Below are 19,082 nucleotides of genomic sequence, written 5' to 3'. Positions count from 1 at the left end.
GGAAGGAGGTATCATAGCACTTTTCCCCTGGTGCTAATTAAATCCCATGATCAAATATAATGGTATTCCATGATATCCACGAATCTGTACAGAGCTGTGGGTGTGAAGCAACCTCAATAATTTGTGACTATGCACAAGTTAAAATAATTGTCAGAAAGGAATCACTTGGGGATGCGAATTCACTAGACCTGTATGCATTGTTGCCAAAACTGGAGTTGGACAATATCAACCACTGGTTAGCATTTTAGGTGTCCTGTCTGTTGTTTGACATTTACTTCGATGAGATCTCAAAGATATACTTACATGTAGTTTCTTTTCTATACTCTTTTGCGTAGAAAAAATCGAGGCTCTCCCGTAGCAACGCACGGGCATTCTCACAAAAGGACAGATCAAAAAGCCTATATAGTTTCATTTACCATAAATTCAGATCTATGCTCGCTTCTAGCAAGGCCAATAAACTCAACCATGCAGGGAGACTAGTTTATATAAATTCTGTGCGAGCTTCTATATACCTGTCTATTATATGGCCACCATCTTTTTTTTTTCTCCAAAACTTTCATTGATAGGATTACTTCTATTATCCGTCGTTTCTGGTGGGTACGCAGCCAAGAGGGTGAACAATCCAACCCAATAGCCTTTAGATCCTGGGATGACATTTGTCAACCCAAAGAAAGAGGTGGCCTTGGTATCAGGGATGTCCACACGGTCAACAAGAGCTTACTCATTCCTCGCAAAAAAATAAAAAAATAAAAAAAGGAGCTTACTCATTCACCAAGCATGGAAAATTGTTGCAGCCCAAGACCCTCACCTCAGAGACATTCTAAAGGCCGAGTACTTTCCTAATAACTCGTTCTGGACTGCCCCTTCTTATGGAAAGGTTTATACTTATTGGCTCTGTTCGGCTTATTTTATATCCGGCTTGTTCGGCTTCTTTTTTCAGTCGGAACATTATTTTTCTCTCATAACATTTCAGTCAGAATAATATTTTTCAGCCACTTTCAGCCCAGCTTTAGCGAGCCGAACGGGGCCATTATTTTCTTTTGCGGACGATGAACAGGTGGCGCAACATTCCAGTACCAAGCACATGCGAGGACGAGTGCAATCAGGTTCCAATGGTGGGGAACAATCTTCTACCATAACAACAAAATGCTAGTACATTGATGCCTCAATTCCTTCAGAGCAGCAAATTCAGGTGCCCATGCCAGCTGGCATTGGCATACATGTGCACAACCTACAGGTACCATGCCACTCAGAACTTAATGATCAAAACTCTGGCGCATGAAGCCACCGACCCTCTCCAAGCTGAAGCAATGGCTATGCAACTTGCTAATGTGATACATCATGGTCACTGTGCTTATCTTACCGATTGCCAACTCCTGGTGGACACCTCAACCATTGCAAAAACCAGCCCACTGGAGACTCAGACCTTTGGTTGCTGAAATTTGCTCAAATAAATCAAATCAGGTTGAAAGGGTACATATACATAACGTTTAGAAACTAATACACTAACACGAGATTCAATTAAGCGAGATTCTACAATTTTGCCTCTCCCATTAATAGATTTAGTCCACGCTCAGGAATATATGAGCATCTTCATGTTCCTTACAAAATTTTACTCTTGTACCACTAACCCACCATATATTAATATTAATATTAATTAATACAATCTCAACATATATATTATTCTAAATTCAGAGCAATAGTCCATGCTACAAATTCAATTAGTCCATTAATATTATTCTAAATTCAGAGCAGTACATTTTGTCCATGCTGGACATTATTATTTCTCCTAAGTGTCCAATATCTTGGATACCTACTTTCCATTCACACAATCGCCCTACCAATATCAATACGGCCATCCTACCTCCTCTACCTTTTTGACAGCCCATCTTCATGTTTCCTCTTCCCCATTACTTAGAAAAAGTGAGCCACCAGTTCAGGTACAAGATACTATCATTACAATTAGACGCCCAAACAATTAGACAGCCAACCCATAATCGCAACGACCCAATTGCAAGAGCAGAGCTCTACCAACTGAGCTATACCCCCCAGAGCAAGTGGAGTATGCTCGGGCCAGTCCAAATTGCTAAATTGCTAAATGAAACAAAAACATAAAACAACATCAACAGAGGAACAATAAGAAAAAAAGGCTAATACTTTGAGCAATTTAAACTTTTGAAGTCAAAGCATTCCATATCATCAATAAGGGCTCAAATCAGTCGAAGAGCATTCAAGTTTTGCTTAAGACATAATGAAACTTGACAAGAACCACAACCAAATGGGCATTGCTGTAAGACCTTAACAGTTCACACGATCACAGCAATGGCCATTGACAAAATTTAAGCCATGGTAATAAAGCATCTAGGTATCCCAAAAGAAGACACAGGATTGACCACAAAGTGGCAGGGGCATCATTTCTTCTTGGCAGCAGCCTTGGTCACCTTGGCACCCGTAGGATCCTTCTTCTCCACGCTCTTGATAACTCCAACAGCAACCGTCTGCCTCATGTCACGGACAGCAAAACGACCCAGAGGAGGATACTCAGAGAAAGTCTCAACCACCATGGGCTTGGTGGGAATCATCTTCACCATACCAGCATCACCGTTCTTCAGGAACTTGGGCTCCTTCTCAAGCTCCTTGCCAGACCGCCTGTCGATCTTGGTAATGAGCTCAGCAAACTTGACAGCGATGTGGGAGGTGTGGCAGTCCAGCACTGGGGCATAGCCGTTGCCGATCTGCCCAGGGTGGTTCATGATGATGACCTGGGAGGTGAAGCTGGCAGCCTCCTTGGCAGGGTCATCCTTGGAGTTGGAGGCCACATACCCACGCTTGAGATCCTTCACAGCGACGTTCTTCACGTTGAAGCCAACATTGTCACCAGGAAGGGCCTCCTGAAGAGCCTCATGGTGCATCTCAACAGACTTCACCTCAGTAGTCAGGCCAGTTGGACCGAAGGTGACAACCATACCAGGCTTGATGACACCAGTCTCCACACGACCAACTGGTACAGTTCCAATACCACCAATCTTGTACACATCCTGGAGGGGCAGACGCAGGGGCTTGTCTGAAGGCCTCTTGGGCTCGGTGATCTGGTCAAGAGCCTCAAGCAGGGTTGGGCCCTTGTACCAGTCAAGGTTGGTGGACCTCTCAATCATGTTGTCACCCTCAAAACCAGAGATTGGGACGAAAGCAATCTTGTCAGGGTTGTATCCAACCTTCTTGAGGTAGGACGAGACTTCCTTCACAATCTCATCGTAACGGGCCTTGGAGTACTTGGGAGTGGTCGCATCCATCTGAAAATACAACAGCAACAGAAAATATAATTAACATTAGCTTGATTCTCCAGAGCAAGGGCATGGTATAAGCTTGGAAACAGAACATTATCATTAGCTTAATGGTACAGATGAAATAAAAGGCAAAGCAAAATGAATACAAGCGATTGAATGAGAAATTCATATCAGAGTTATTGAGAGAATCTTTCTGCACCATTAACCAATGAAGATTAACTAATAGACATGAATAACCAATACAGTATACTAGCATCAAATTCTGTATACAGCTCACATAGTCTAATACTGTGTATCAACTAATGAACAGGAGTGAAACAGAAATTCATGATACCTTGTTGCAGCAGCATATCATCTGCTTCACACCAAGGGTGAAAGCAAGGAGAGCATGCTCACGGGTCTGGCCATCCTTGGAGATACCAGCCTCAAAACCACCAGTGGTGGAGTCAATGATAAGGACGGCACAGTCAGCCTGGGAGGTACCAGTGATCATGTTCTTGATGAAGTCACGGTGTCCAGGGGCATCAATGACCGTGCAGTAGTACTTGGTGGTCTCGAACTTCCACAGAGCGATATCAATGGTGATACCTCTCTCACGCTCAGCCTTGAGCTTGTCGAGCACCCACGCGTACTTGAAGGACCGCTTGTTCATTTCAGCGGCCTCCTTCTCGAACCTCTCGATCACACGCTTGTCAATGCCTCCAAGCTTGTAGATCAGGTGGCCGGTGGTGGTTGACTTGCCAGAGTCGACGTGGCCAATAACCACAATGTTGATGTGGGACTTCTCCTTACCCATGGCTGGAGGTGAAGCTTAAACTGTTACACCAGATGAATCAGTTATTAGAAACGTAAACACCAAAGCCACTAACAAAAGAATTTATCAGATGGGATAAAAAACTAGATCAAAAGTTGCAACCGCCATAGTTCTTAAGGCGTAAAGGCGAGGCATGACAATGTGCCACCGCCCAGACGCCTAGGCGCCCGCCTTAGACGCCTAGGCGCCCGCCTTAGACGCCTAGGCGAGCATTTTGCAAGGCGCTTGGGGGTCGCCTGGACGCCTAGGCGACGCCTAGGCGACGCCTTAAGAACTATGGCAACCGCAGCAATTAGCTTAAAAATAACCTGATACACATCAGCAGGGGCGGGGGAGAGGATAAAGCAGCACTAGAAACACTACACAGAGGAAACAATATAATATAATATAAAAAGAACAAAGCAGCCCGAGAAAAAAAAAGAGGAAACTAGTAAGTGTGCGCACAGAATTTTGATTCAGTAAGAGTTCAAAATTGGAATCTCAAACTACTTCGTAAACCAGATCAGAAATTTGCTCATTCGATGAGGTTGCAACTATTACGGCACATGAACTACAAAGACAGATACAGTACAAAAGTATCTGCAAAACAAAGAAACTACAGGAGCTCTAGACCTCAAAAAGTACGATCCGACACTTTATCAAGACAAGGTAACACGACCACGAGCACAATCAATAAGTCACCCAGCAGTATGTAAGTAGTTCATCGGATTAATAAGAAACTATCCTTAACAATCAGATCAGAGAAACATGAAGGCAAAAAACCACAAACCCTAAGGTGAACTACAGATCCGAAATTTGCCCATACGATGAGGGTGCACTATTGATGCAGATGAACTACTAAGAGGATACAGAACAAAAATCTGCAAAACTACAGCAGCTCTGCGCCTCAAAAAAATCGACCTGACATGTGTTGGAGTGGAATGGAATGGAATTTAGTTTAATTCCACTTCAACACATGTGGATTGAGATAAATACATGCGCATCCAAACAAGGCCTTATTAAGACCAGGTAACACGACCACGAGCACAATCAGTAAGTCGTCCAACGACGGTATGTAAGTAATTCATCGAATCCCGTATGAATCAGGTCATCGAAACACGAAAGCAAGCCAAACCCGAAAACCCTAAGGGCCCGTTCGTTTACGTCGATTTCTAGTCGGAACGCTTCCCGGTGATAGCTGACGGGTATAAAATACAGCTGCCTTCCGGTCGGGATCGGTTCCGGCACTCCGTTCCGCTCGAAACGAACGGGCCCTAAGGGAGTGGAGGCGCAGTAGCTATCATTAATCGCAAACAGAGGGACCGAATCACTACAGGCACGGGGAGGCGACAGAGTACAACCTTGATCCAGTCGCTATCGCATCAAGCAGCTAAGGAAAGAGGTCGAGCGAGGGAGGATTTGACGAGAAGAAACGATACCTTAGCAAGAGCTGGACTGGAGGCGCAGAACCGCAAGGTGACGGCTGCCCGGTGGCGGTGGTTATGGATTATGGAGCTGGCCTCTAGGGTTCGGGGCGTTATATAAGGGGGCGTCGACCGTCGGCGTAGGCCGGGCCAGCCAAAGGAATGGACTACCAAATGATGGCCCAAGGCCCATAAACGTAGCCCGAGAGAGGCCCATATATGAATGGCATCATTTGGTTTGGCTTCCAGTGATTCACAACGGTTAGGGGAAGCCCTTTTCACTTCTCGAAACGGACGAGGACCGCACTCGCACTCGCACTCGCACTGGAACTCGCCTGCATTTCGGCGGCCGAAACAGTCGGGCGTCTCGGGGAGGCTGACGGGGACTTGGGAGTTGTGGAAGGCGGCGGAGTGGCATCCCCGTCCGCGCCCAGACTCTGTCTTTCTCCACCCGGTCCACCCTTTTCTCCGCTCCGCTCCGAGGGGCACAACACGCCCCCGCACGCAGAGGCAGAGCAGCTGCTTCGATCTCTGCATCCGTCCTCTCTACTCTCTAGCCAGCGCGGCCGGGGACGGGGAGGCAGCGATGGGCAGCGAGGACGTGCTCGTCGAGATCCACCCCCGCGAGCTCCGCTTCCTCGGTACGTGCCCTTCTTCTCGTTCCCTGACACCTCCTCTTCAGCCCTCAGAATGTACGACAGTCAAGATAATCTTATTACTTGCGATTGCGTGAGGTTTGTGCCAACAAATTTGAGGACCAACCGTGGCATTAGCACTTTCATAACATGATTTGTACTTTCAGTCGGATCCATCTGTTCTCCAGTCAACAAGTGCGCTAGTGCTAATAGGTGGTTTAGTGGTTGGGGTGTCAACAAGTATTAGTTCCTGTGCTGTCCTTCTGCCAATGGCTCTGAAGTTTGGCGTGTGGGAATGTGACATATCTTCTAGCTGTATATGCACATTTGGTGAATTGGTTGCAGCAGTGACATTCTAGATTCTCTGATTGTTTGCTTGCCACTTGTGATGACGCGGAAAAAGAGTGAATAAAACATGGTATGTCACAAGTGCTGAGTGCGTGTTATATGCATAAGGATGCAGAGAGAGGTGTTAGGTGAAACACGGTCAGTTTGTTTCATCTGCCGTTTTGGAGGTTTGAACCAGAATATAGTTTGCATTGTTTGTACCATGCGAATGGGACAATTTTTTAACTTGAATTTTGTTTTGCAGTCTGTACTTTTACTTGTGTAACATGGGAGTTACTGTTTGTTCATGATCCATTTAAGCATGTCCGAACCCAATCCCCATGAGAACACATACAAAATTTAGGGACTTACTGGGCATTAACATTTTGTAACATGGTACCTTTGTTGGACTCACTAGTCTCTCTTTTTTCTATACACAAGAATCTGTATAGTTGCCAGTTAAGAGGATGGATCAATGCTTTCAAGTCGTCTAGTCGAACCTAGTCCCCATGGGACCGACCAGGTGACTAATCGCGATTACTCGTCGACCAGGCCGATTAGTCTAGCAGAGTGGATTGCTTCTCTTTTCTTTGGAACTAGAGAATAGCAGAGGGACAGCAGTACAACACAGCAAGCAACCTAGCAGTCTAGCAGAGAGCCAGAGAGGCTGCGGAGTGAGGGATGGGGGAGGAGGGAAGAAGATGGAGAGGGGAAAGGCACATACCGTCGTCGGAGCAGCTCATCACGAAGACCGCGGCCACTTGACCTGGCAGAGGGCGCCGTTGGCTTCACAGCTCACCAGAGAGGAGAATAGCGTGCGAGGGAGGGGAATAGCTCACGGGAGAGAGGGAATCGCGCGCGGGAAGGGGAGGAATCACGCGCGGGGGGCAGGAAACGCGCGCGTGGGAGAGTGGAGGCGCGCGGGGAAAAATTGCGGCCGCCCTGCGTTTGCCACCGTGCCTGTGTGCCTCCGGTGTTTTGGGGTGCCTATTCTAACCCTAATAGGCCACATATAGGCCCGGTTGAACAGGCCCAAAAAAACAGAGCAACCACACTGGTCGTCCATGGCCTAGTCGGACGACTAATCGTGATTAGTCGTCGACTAATCGGACGACCAGCTTTCTGGTCGAGCTAATCGAGTTGGACCTCCTAATCGAACACCAGGGACCGATTAGGACGAGTAATCGCGATTAATCGGACGACTTGAAAACATTGGGATGGATCCTTTCTTGTGGTTTAGTGCTGGTGGTTGGATGTGATATTGGAATAGGTCGTTCTTTTGCTGCGAGTAATTTTGTATCTTAATGGGCGGGCATGTGCTGCTTGTCACATGTGTTCATTTGATAAGTAGGTTAATCTGATGTAAATCCACCACTTTCTTCTGATTGGGAACAATGATAGCAGAACATGCTGTTAGGTGTGTTGAAAGAGGCTAGTAGGGACTCTACTAGACTGCTGTATTCAATCACACTGTAGTTAATCGTAGGGTAATTGGGACAGAGCAAACTTGTTTATTTTCTCCTTCGTGCCAGATGGTTTGTATTATTCATTGTTATTGATCATGCAAGATAATGAGATATTTTGCGGATTGATTTATGCATTCATGGCTAAGAAATCGATTAACTTTATTTTTAGTGGAATGGTGTTTTTGGTGTTCATATCTGTAGAGAATTCTAAACTCTAGATCTTTGGTTCCTATTAAACCATCCCAAACAATCCTTTATGCTTATGATTCAAGGGTGAGAGCTGGAACCTATTTGGACTTCCTGTCTCACCACTCGCTGAGGTCGACAGGTAGTTAGGACAAGGAGCTAAAGGCTGGTGGTAGTCTTCTATGGGAATACACTTGGATGAGCTTATCTAAAGAAACAAAAAGTTTCGTACGTGTCATGAAGCTGAACAGGAAATGTGGGGGTTCTTATGACCAAAATGAAGCTGTACTGAGCATAGTAAGTCATAAGCTCTAGTTTTCATGACTGTTTACTAATTTTCTGTTAACATGCTATTCTTTCCTTTTTTATGAATACCATGCTATTCTTCAGAGGTTTGTTAATGTTAACTAGGATATTATATAGTTTATCATCATAATTTTCTATTGTTATTGATTCTATCATCTGTAGGTTAGTGAATGTTAACTAGGGTTTTTGTTATAGTCTAATATCGTAATTTCATATTGTTATTTATTCTACCACCTGTAAATGAATATTTATCTGACTTTCACTTGTTATCAGTTGAGGTGAAAAAGCAGAGTTCATGTTGTATCCATCTTGTTAATAAGTCAGATCAATATGTCGCATTCAAGGTTGGTCTCCAATCTTATGTTGTGTATTATGGTTATTTTGTGCGATGGAGTTAAGATTTTTCTCATACTGTTGTTGTAGGGTAATGTTTGATCAATGATCATTGATGCACACTATGCTATCTATTTTTTCTTTGGATGAAACAATTTAAGGCCTAACGTTTTCATACATTCGCATTTATACCAATTTCTGTTCTGGTGACTTGGATATTTGAATATGTAACAGGTTAAAACAACTTCTCCAAAAAAATATTGTGTTCGACCAAATATAGGAGTTATTCTTCCATTGGCATCACGTGATTTTACAGGTAAACGTTGTCTGGCTACTGGTGAAATTGGTGCTTTGGCATACTCAGAATTCATTGCAGTAGTGCAAGCTAGATGGCATCGTTTCCTAGATGCCATGGTGGATTTTGCTTTTCTTCAGAGTGCAATTTACTTCCTTTTTTTTGTCATTTTATTTAATGTTGTTGTTTAAATAAAATGTAGTTACTATGCAAGCGCTAAATAATGCTCCACTTGATTTGCAAACAAAAGACAAGTTTCTTGTGCAGACCACAGTTGTTCCGTTTGGTACAGCTGATGAGGGCATTGTTCCTGCTTTTGTAAGTATATGCAGCAAGTTATGCTTAGCTTATGTGATTTTTCTTTGCATCTGTCTCTATTTTACTTTGACTCAATCTTCATTGTAATTCTCCAAAGAAACTGGTCAATATATTGAGGAGAAGAAGTTGAAAGTTGTCACTGTCAGCATAACAGAGCCTCAAGTAGAGCAGCTCATCAATGGAGTTCCCCATGCCAAGGAAACAGCTGGGGTTCCTGTGACAGAGCAGACACTAGATAATGTGAATGAAGCACCTAATGTGGTGAATGAAGTTTGTAATTCTCTGAAAGCAAGCTTTCCCTCTTTAAGTGGAACTGCTACTTTCAATGAAAATTCCTCACTTGTAAACGAATGACATACTATCCTGCAAGATTTTCTAGTCCCACCCAAACAAGCTTCATTTACTTTGTCGGAATCTGCTTCCAATTTGCAAGAAACCTCTGTTGCCTCTATAGAGACTCAGTTTTCTTCAACAGAAGCAAGTGTAGATCTGAAAGAATCTCCACCACCGGAATATACTCCTGCTCCAAGTGAAGTTCCATCGTTAAGTGATAAAGAATCTACCAATGCTGATAATGTTCATATACCTCAGGTAAGCTTATTGTTCAAGTATTGTTCATGTTCTGCTACATCTGTTTAGCTTATTACCAATCCATTACTATATTTTGTCAGTTTGTCTTGGTGATGAATATTAAATACAGGCACTTGGTTACCAATCAACAGTTCTTAACTTCTGATTTTTTTTAAAAAAAATACAGTTCTTAACTTCTGATGTGTTTAATTCTTTTTTTTTTTCTCGAACACGCAGGAGAACTGCGTATCTTTATATTAAGAAGGAAAAAAAAGGGGGGGCAAGAGCCCTTACAACACACACTCACACTCCTAAGCTCTTAGACAAACACACGCGCCTTTTACTAATATAGAAAACGACTTCACCTCCACAAAAGGATCCTATTGGCTATCTACAGGCTCAAGAGAAGGGAAGGAGCTTCCCTGAGCCTTTGCAAGCTTCCAGAAACGCTGTTCCTCACTTGCGAGCAGCAATGCTCCAGCCAGGCTAGGAGGAGTCCCATCGAAAACACACCGGTTGCGATGGTTCCAAATTGTCCATGCACCAAGGATGATAAGCGAGTTGAGTCCTTTTTTGTGTGAACCATCCATTCTAGACTCTGCTTTGGCCCACCAATCATCGAAGGAGGGTTCATCTTGTGGCGAAAGGGCCTGTAGACCCATTCTTCGCAGCAAAACAAACCAAAATTCGCGTGCAAACACACATGAGACTAGTAGATGATTGAGAGTTTCTTCTTCTTGTTCACAGTGGGGGCAGCGAGCAGGATGTGGGAGACCTCGGCGTGCCAGCCTGTCTGCTGTCCAACATTTGTTGTGTGCTACCAACCACATAAAGAAGCGGCATTTTCCTGGGGCCCAAGTTTTCCAAATACGCTCCCGAGGCCTGAATACAGTGGAGCCAATGAAGAAACCCTCATATGCAGATTTTGCCGAATATTGTCCTGATGTCGATAGACGCCAAATATGAGCATCCTCCACTCCAGGCTGCAGAACCACCTCCGAGAGAATATCCCATAGCGCTAAGAATTCAATGATGATTCCCACAGTATGAGCTCCTTGGATATCCGCAATCCAACCATGGTTAGTAAGGGCTTCCAGGACAGTCCTCCTATTAGCTCTTCTTTTGCTATGTGTTTAATTCTATTTATTACTTTAGCAGGTAACCAAAGATGTTCAAAATTTACAGATGAAACTTAACAATCTTGAAATAAAACTTGAAGAGGTAAGAAATATATAGTGCCAAATATTTGTGTTTGATCGTTTGAATTTTGAATATCTTAAGAGGTTCCTTTTTTCTGAAATACTACATTGTTGCATCATCCTCTTTTGTAGGCTAATACTTTGATTGTAAAATTGAGGGAAGCAAACACAACTACCATCCAAGAGCGGGATAAATTACGGAAAGAGATGGTAAAATTTTATTGTGTTGATAAAGACCATCATAAACCATGTTGACTTTCTTCTGTGCCCATTTTCATGATAACTGAAGCTGTGAAAAGACAAATATAAGCTTTCCATGTTTGAATTTGGCGAAGGGCTGCCATGCTTTTCATCCCTATGCTCATTTGAAGTTATGTGACAGTCAACTGGGGGCAGAATTCTGTCAAATAGATCCACAAGATATGTAGCAAGTCTGCACTAGTCTTCCAGCTTGCCATATCTGACAGCCAACTTAACGTGCTGGGACGTGACGTTGTTCTGTTTGCACCAGATAAAAGCAACTCTTATTCTAATGACTTCTTAACAACCAAACCTGTAGTTTCATTTCTCTCATCTAATAACTTGGAACAGTGGTCCCAATTTACAATCCCAAATAATGGTTACTCTTGGCATGTTAACATCTTGTTCTATGTATTGAATGGTGAAGGGTAGCATCTGACCAGACTAATAGGCTCTCAACTGCAGGGTTGACTGATACACATACATAGTTTTTTTCTTGCATTAGGCTAAATATTTCTTTAATTTTCTAATTTACAATTTTAAACACTTTGCCCCCCAAGTATCCATATTATTGAATTCCAAACTGTGTCCTGTCTAATAAAGAACTAAAAAAGCATCCTTAATTATGTATGCTTTTGGAGTATCGCCGTATCAATGTTCACAACCATGAGTCTGAAATGCATATGTAAATCTCTTTTGTTGTGCTTTATGGTCTCCAGTTACTTATAGGGGTGGATCCATAAAAATGTTAGTAGGGGCTCCTTCCCCTCATCTTCCTACAGCTGCTGGGAGTCCACCCCTGTCCCCTGGTTGCTTCCTGTATATTGTTTGACAACTGAAACAGTACTAACTAGTACTCCCTCCGTCCCAAATTATAAGTCATTCCAAGAATCTTGGAGAGTCAAACCGTCTCAAGTTTGACCAAATTTATATGATAAGATAATAACATTTACGGTGTCAACTAAGTATCATTAGATTCTTTATTAATTATATTTTCATAGTATACCTATTTGATGTCATAAGTCTTTATAATTCTCTCTATAATTTTGGTCAAACTTGAGATGCTTTGACTCTCCATGATTCTTGGATTGGCTTATAATTTGGAATTGAGGGAGTACTTAGTAGCATGCTACAATAGTATCACTTGTAAACTGTTTTCTTTGCAAGTGTACTGTTTCCAGCTTTCATCTCTAACTGATTATAAATGGTTCTCTTAAATAGGTATTCTTGAAAAGGGCGGGCGCTGCGCGGAGTCAGTCTAGCACCGGTTTTCCCCTGCTTTTCGTCATCTACATGGCAGTTGTTGGCATTTCGCTTGGTTACCTTCTGCCCCTATGAGGACGGTGAATTTTAGATGAAGCACCTGGGCCATTGCTGATCTTTCTTGGAGCCGCTGAGTTCCTGAACCTGGGTTACTTTGTCAGAGTGAAACTACTGTCACGTCATGATTGTTGCATTAGTCAGATGGACTTGCATACATCTTAGGACTTAGGGTGATAATTACTGGAGTGTATAGAAATAGAGCAGCGCAATTTTTACTTGGTATAGAGCTATAGAGTGGTTTGTCTGAGCAAGGAGCCGACACGAGGAGATCATTCGAGGCTCCTGGGAAGTTACCAGCGAGTCCTGGATGAGGCTCGCGAGCTGATATATGCTTTGATCAAGGAGAAAGCCCAGTGACCTATCTGCATGAGAAGGAACCTCCTCCCCTTGTTCTTTTCACATTACGAACAGAAACTATGAAGAGTTTTTATGGTCCTCGTCAATTAGGTCATTTAAGATAAGATTTGGTGACGAATGGTTGTTGTTTACTAGTATAAAAATATTCCCTATGATGCTACTATGGCGGTACAGATTGGCATTGTCTAAATATGTACCTCCAAAATGGTCTGGCCTGTTGCCGGCGGACGAAGTTCACGGGTGACTAAATGAAGCCCACCAAACGACGAGTTAGTGGCTGGCAAAACAAATTGCATTCCGGCGGCCGGCGGCCGGCTCGCCGGCGGACGGAGTATCTGAGGGAGAAAACTGGGCGGCACGTCATGCAACGAACGATGCGTTGGCAACCAACAATTTGCCAAGTGCCAACCTCGCGTATCCATGGCTTTCCAAACTTTTACGCGTTTGCCCACTCGTCAGGGTCGTTGACTTTTCCACACATGTGAACGCGAGCGTGCAGTTGCGTTGCATGCGTGCGGGCACGTCGCGGGCGCGGGTCGTGTCCTTGTCCTGGTCTATAAAAGCGGGCGTGCCCCCGCGGCGTCTCTTTGCCTCCGATCCTTCAAGCACGCCCGACGCGACGATTCCTCTCCTCCGTCCGTTCCCTGTCCACCGATCTCTCTCTCGTTCTCTTCCTCCGTCGCGTCAGCGTCGGCGTCGCCAGCGCCGGCCGGCCATGGGTTGCGGTAGCTCCAAGGAGGCCGTGGCCACCGGCACCAGCGCCGGCGGCGACAGCAAGCTCCTCCGGAGGAAGTCCTCCGTCGTCTCCACCGGCGCAAGCCACACCTCCTCCACGTCGTCTTCGTCCTCCGGCAACACCGGCGTTGCCGTCAAGGACGTCGTGAAGGATGATGCGGCGGTAGCCGGCGAGCCCAAGGCGGACGCCGGCGAGGTGGCGTCCACCGACGCCGAGAAGCCTGTCTCTGTCGACTCGAAGGCAGACGCCATAGTGGTGATGTCCCTCGAGAAGCCCGCCGCCGCTGCCGTCGTCGTGGAGGCCGCCAAGAAAGAGGAGGAGGTGGTGGTGGTCCTTATGAAGGATGTCGTCGCTGACGACGTCGCTTCTGCTCCTACTCCTGCCGCCGCCGCCGCCGTCGTCGTGGAGGTCAAGAAAGAGGAGGGGGTGGTGGACAATAAGGACAACGTCGCTTCTGCTCCTAGCCCTGTCGCCGCTGCCATGGCGATCGAAGCCGCGGCGGCCGAGCCAGAACCAGAACCTGAGCAGGACAACAAGGTGGTAGTGGTGGTGGAGGACCTGCTTCCTGAATCCACCATGGCCGCCGAGGCACCTGTGGAGGAGGCCCCCGAGGTTGAGGCGGAGGCCAAGGAGTTAGCACCACTCAAACTCAAAGACGACGGGGAGGAGAAGACGGTTGAGAGCAAAAACCTCGAACAGGAGGAGCACAAGGCCACGTCGCCTGCTCCGACAAATGAGGATGGTTAGTACGATTTATTAAAGACCAGATCGATAAGAATTTTCCTTATGCATGCACCATTTCAATTTCTAATTACAAAGTGGAACTGACCCCGTGTATGTTCGTTACGTATGCGATTAATTTTTGCAGGGGAATCAGCTGGGCAGATGCAGAACACCACGGAACCCGTGGAGGCCAAACCGGCGGTCGACGAGCACAAGGCGGAGGAGGCAGCCGTCGTCCCAGCGCCGCCGTCGGCGGAGGAGAAGACCACCACCACCGACGAACAGAGACCGCTGCCACCGTCGCGAGCGAAGCGCCCGCCAACTAATTAATGGATTAGAAGGAGGCCGCGAAGAGCTAGACGAGACGTGCAACGCGTGCATCGATCATGCATATTGCTGAATTCGGGCGGGTTGTCTATCTTTGTGTATCGATCTCTGATGCATGCATTGATCGATGCTTTTGCTGTACGTGGGGTGGACTCAATATTAATGTGCTCGATCGATCAAAACATTCTCGAGAAGCCGTGTCTATGGCGTACAAACTAACCGTGCATCTGTGTTGTGGAGTACGTGCTTTACATTCTTGCAGGGCGGAGCCAGGAATTGGGGATGGGGGGAGGGGCAGCATAAAAAGCAAGTAAAAGATAACCAAGCTACCATGGGTTTAGGGATCTTATAGACAAGTCACATATAAAATCTCCTAGCTTTATCTTGATCATCGGGTGCAAGTTCCAATATTTGAATTCTTTTACCGGGGTCTACTCTGATTATTAGGATTTTCCACATGATCATTAGTTTCCACCTCCACATTGGGATTTTCAGCTTGAATAGAATTAGCACTTGAACCAACAGGCTTAAAGAAACTATGAATTATACTTTTTCTCTTCATATCACCTAATCAAAATTGACTATTCGAGATACAGATCAAGTGATTAGATTAAATAAACTATAAACAAGTTCCTGGCTTAAAAAGAGGTTGTATTGTACTGTAAAGAAGAAAAGGCACAAATTGACAAAGACAGGGGGGGAAAAAGGTGGAGGCGAAAGGCAGCATGCCTGGCCGTCTGGGCACGGCGTCGGCAGCGTCGACGTCGTGCGAACTCGCGATGACTCGGAGTCTCGCCATCTGCCCATCTCGGTGGCTCAGCCTCTGCTCCCGCTCGTGCTGGCTGCTGGCTCCTGCGTGGAACCTAAACAGATGAGGAGTCGAGGAGTCAGTCAAGGATTGCGGATGGAGTACCGAGCGAGGCATCCTGTAGCCCGGTGGTATTTATTAAAGCAGAGAGAGAGAGATTGATTCGTAAGCGCACAAATATCGCTGTAACTTTTCCTGAGTATTTCAGGGTATCCACATTTTGTAGGGGCGGCTGGTGATCCTTTGTAGAGACGGCTCGGCCAGCCGCCCCTACCATACCGTCTCTATAAATCATGTATTTGTAGGGACAGTTTCTAAACCGTTCCTACAACTGTTGCTTTCATTGATCTCTTATATATATATATATATATATATATATATATATATATATATATATATATATATATATATATATATATATATAGGGAGAGGCTATTCAGTAGCCGGCTACAAAATAAGTTATTCTGTAGCCACCTCCATTTACTATAATTTTATATACTAATTTACCATAATATAAATACATATTTACGATAGTTGGGTTACTATAACACATGGGGATATTTACCATAACGTTATATTAAACCACTTAGTAAGGAGTTACTATAATCTCGTAAAATAACATAGTAATTATCGTAACTCAAAGTGGCTACAGAATAAGTTATTCTGTAGCCAGCTACAGGATAGTAGTTCTCTCTCTCTCTCTATATATATATATATATATATATATATATATATATATATAAGCGAAGGGGTGTGTCCAAAGGACACAACTGACGGAAGAAGTTACATCTCGTCACCAAGAGACATGTCCCTTCGGTGACACAGTTAATGTAAATCTAATCTCTAATCCTATCTCTAACTGTACATCTAATTGGATGAGATCACTGATGAATAGGTGTATGTTGACAGGCACCGTTTCGTAACACTCCCCCTTGATCGAATCTTCTTTGAGATCAATGTAGCTGTATGCTTGAATTCCTCGAAAAACCCTGTAGAAAAAATATGAGGAATATGTATGTATAGATATGCTATAAAAATTTCTTTAAACCTTATAGGAAAATAAAGAGAAAATAGCATATATGAGTGTGATTTAAATAAATCATTATGTCATTGGTATCCCATTAAAAATTGTCGCTAAAACTCTTGTAAAAACCCAGTGAGAAAATTAGAAAAAAATATGACGACATATTATTGGTATTGCCTCTTGGATAACTCACATGAAAAATCTTTTTTGGGGAAAAACCATGGATGAGTTGTGAGGGCAATATGTGTCTTTGATATTTCCCACAAAAACTCTGGTGGGGAAAATTAGAAATATGACACATGCTTATGTTAATATTACCTCATTAAAAACTTTAACAAGAAACCTTATAAGTAAAACTTGTGAAAGAAAAGAGTATAATATGATGCTGGTACAGGTCAATATTTAGGAGATGTCTTCCCCTGATTCTGGCAAATCTCGAAGTCACCGCATACCAATTCCATGTACCAATTTTTGAAACACAGAAGTTGGTAAGGACTTAGTAAATAGGTCAGCGAGATTATCACATGACTTGATTTGCAAGATGTTTATTTCTCCGCTTTCTTGTAATTCATGGGGACAAAATGGTTTAGAAATAATATGCTTAGTGATATTGCTCTTTATGTAACCTATTTGCATCTGTGTAACACAAGTGAAATTATCTTTATAGATAATTGTAGGTGATTCAATTGAACCAATACCACAGACTCTTGTATGTGGTTAATCATTCTGCGAAGCCATACATATTCTTGTGATGCCTCGTATAGAGCAATAATTTTAGAATGATTAGTAGAAGTCGCTGTCAGAGTCTGCTTAGAAGACTTACATGAAATAGTTGTACCTCCATGTAGGAATACAAATCCTGTTTGGGATTTTTCGTTATGAGGATCAGATAAGTAACCTGCATCAGTATAACCAATCATACTGGGATAATGATTTTTCTTGAAGAATAAACCAAGATCCTTTGTGCCATTAAGGTATCTGAGGATACACTTCGCTCCTGTCCAATGACGGCGAGTTGGGTCCACACTATGTCTAGCCAGTAAGTTCACTGCAAATGCGATATCAGACCTGGTGCAATTTGCAAGATATATAAGTGCGCCAATGACACTAAGATATGGGATCTCTGGTCCCAACATCCTTTCCCTAATATCCCGTGGTCTAAATGGATCTTTCCCTATTTCTAAGGAACGAACAACCATCGAAGTTTTATTAGGGTATAATTTATCCATATTGAATTTCTCCAATATTTTCTGGATATAGGCTGATTGATGCACTAAAATCCCTGAAGGACGGTGCTCAAGTTATAAGCCTAGGCAATACTTGGTCATACCCAAATCCTTCATCTCGAATTCCCTCTTTAGATATTTGCGTGCTTCATCTATATCCTTTGGGCTGCCAATGATATTTAAATCATCATCATACGCGGATATAATACAAAATTCCGTTCGAGATTTCTTAATGAAAACACATGGGCAATCATCATTGTTAATGTATCCTTTCTTTAGAAGGAATTCCCTCACTCAGTTGTACCACATTCATCCTGACTACTTCAAGCCATATAATGACTTTTGTAGTTTTACACAATACATGTTGCGATTTGTGTTTGGATTTAGAATTTGGATTCCATCGGGAACCTTCATGTATATGTCCGAATCAAGTGACCCATATAGATATGCTGTCACCACATCCATCAACTGCATAGATAGATAATTTTGAACTACCAATGATATTAAGTATCAGAAAGTAATTCCACTCATTACTGGAGAATAGGTTTTATTGTAATTAATGCTGGATCTCTGCGTGAACCCTTGTGCTACTAGCCTCACTTTATATCTCACCACCTCATTTTTCTCATTCCGTTTTCAGACGAAAACCCATTTAAAGCCCACAGGAAAGACTTTGGAAGGTGTAGGTATTGCAGATGTGAATACCCCTCTTCTAGTAAGCGAAACTATCTCAGCTTGAATTGCTTCTTTCCATTGAGCCTAGTCTGAGCGCTTTTTGCACTCTGCCATGGTCTTGGGATCTGGATCATTGAGAAAGATTTCTGCAATTGCCATGGAGAAGTACATGTCGACAACAGTAGTCTTACGATCGTATGATTCTCCAGAATTTATGTAATTGACGGAAATTTCTTTCACCCCATTATTTGACTCAACATTTCCCAAAACTATAGAGTTAGGGTGTTCTGATATCCCAGGATCAAAATTTGGATGCACCGTTGATCCAGGTTGTGGATTTGGTCCTGATGTTGGATTTTTATCCACTATTGGGTGTCTACCAACTTGAGGTTGGCTTGGATTTACTGATTTGGAGGATTTAGCCCTCGATATCCTCGAATGCTTACTTGTAGCATTATCCTTAGGAGCGGCCGTACTTCTCCCCCTCTTCTTTGGAAGTGAGAG

At 43.8% G+C, this 19,082-nt stretch overlaps 1 protein-coding gene and 2 pseudogenes across 1 annotated transcript; 2 read left to right on the top strand and 1 right to left on the bottom strand.

Annotated features, from left to right (window-relative positions):
* Positions 1 to 2,157: 2,157 nt before the first annotated feature.
* LOC136512059 (elongation factor 1-alpha-like) lies at positions 2,158 to 5,612 on the bottom strand. The gene is made up of 3 exons (XM_066506062.1): positions 5,520 to 5,612; positions 3,622 to 4,103; positions 2,158 to 3,293 (listed from the first exon to the last, which is right to left on the bottom strand). The coding sequence occupies exons 2-3, from the start codon at positions 4,081 to 4,083 to the stop codon at positions 2,412 to 2,414; spliced, it is 1,344 nt and encodes a 447-aa protein (XP_066362159.1). The 5' UTR covers positions 4,084 to 4,103; positions 5,520 to 5,612; the 3' UTR covers positions 2,158 to 2,411.
* A 169-nt stretch (positions 5,613 to 5,781) lies between these two features.
* Positions 5,782 to 13,196, top strand: LOC136513976 (vesicle-associated protein 1-3-like; annotated as a pseudogene).
* A 404-nt stretch (positions 13,197 to 13,600) lies between these two features.
* LOC136514028 (uncharacterized) lies at positions 13,601 to 15,039 on the top strand (annotated as a pseudogene).
* Positions 15,040 to 19,082: the final 4,043 nt, after the last annotated feature.

This window comes from Miscanthus floridulus, chromosome 16, assembly GCF_019320115.1.
Source record: "Miscanthus floridulus cultivar M001 chromosome 16, ASM1932011v1, whole genome shotgun sequence".
Classification (NCBI taxonomy): Eukaryota; Viridiplantae; Streptophyta; class Magnoliopsida; order Poales; family Poaceae; genus Miscanthus; species Miscanthus floridulus.
This window is presented reverse-complemented; position numbering and strand designations above follow the sequence as displayed.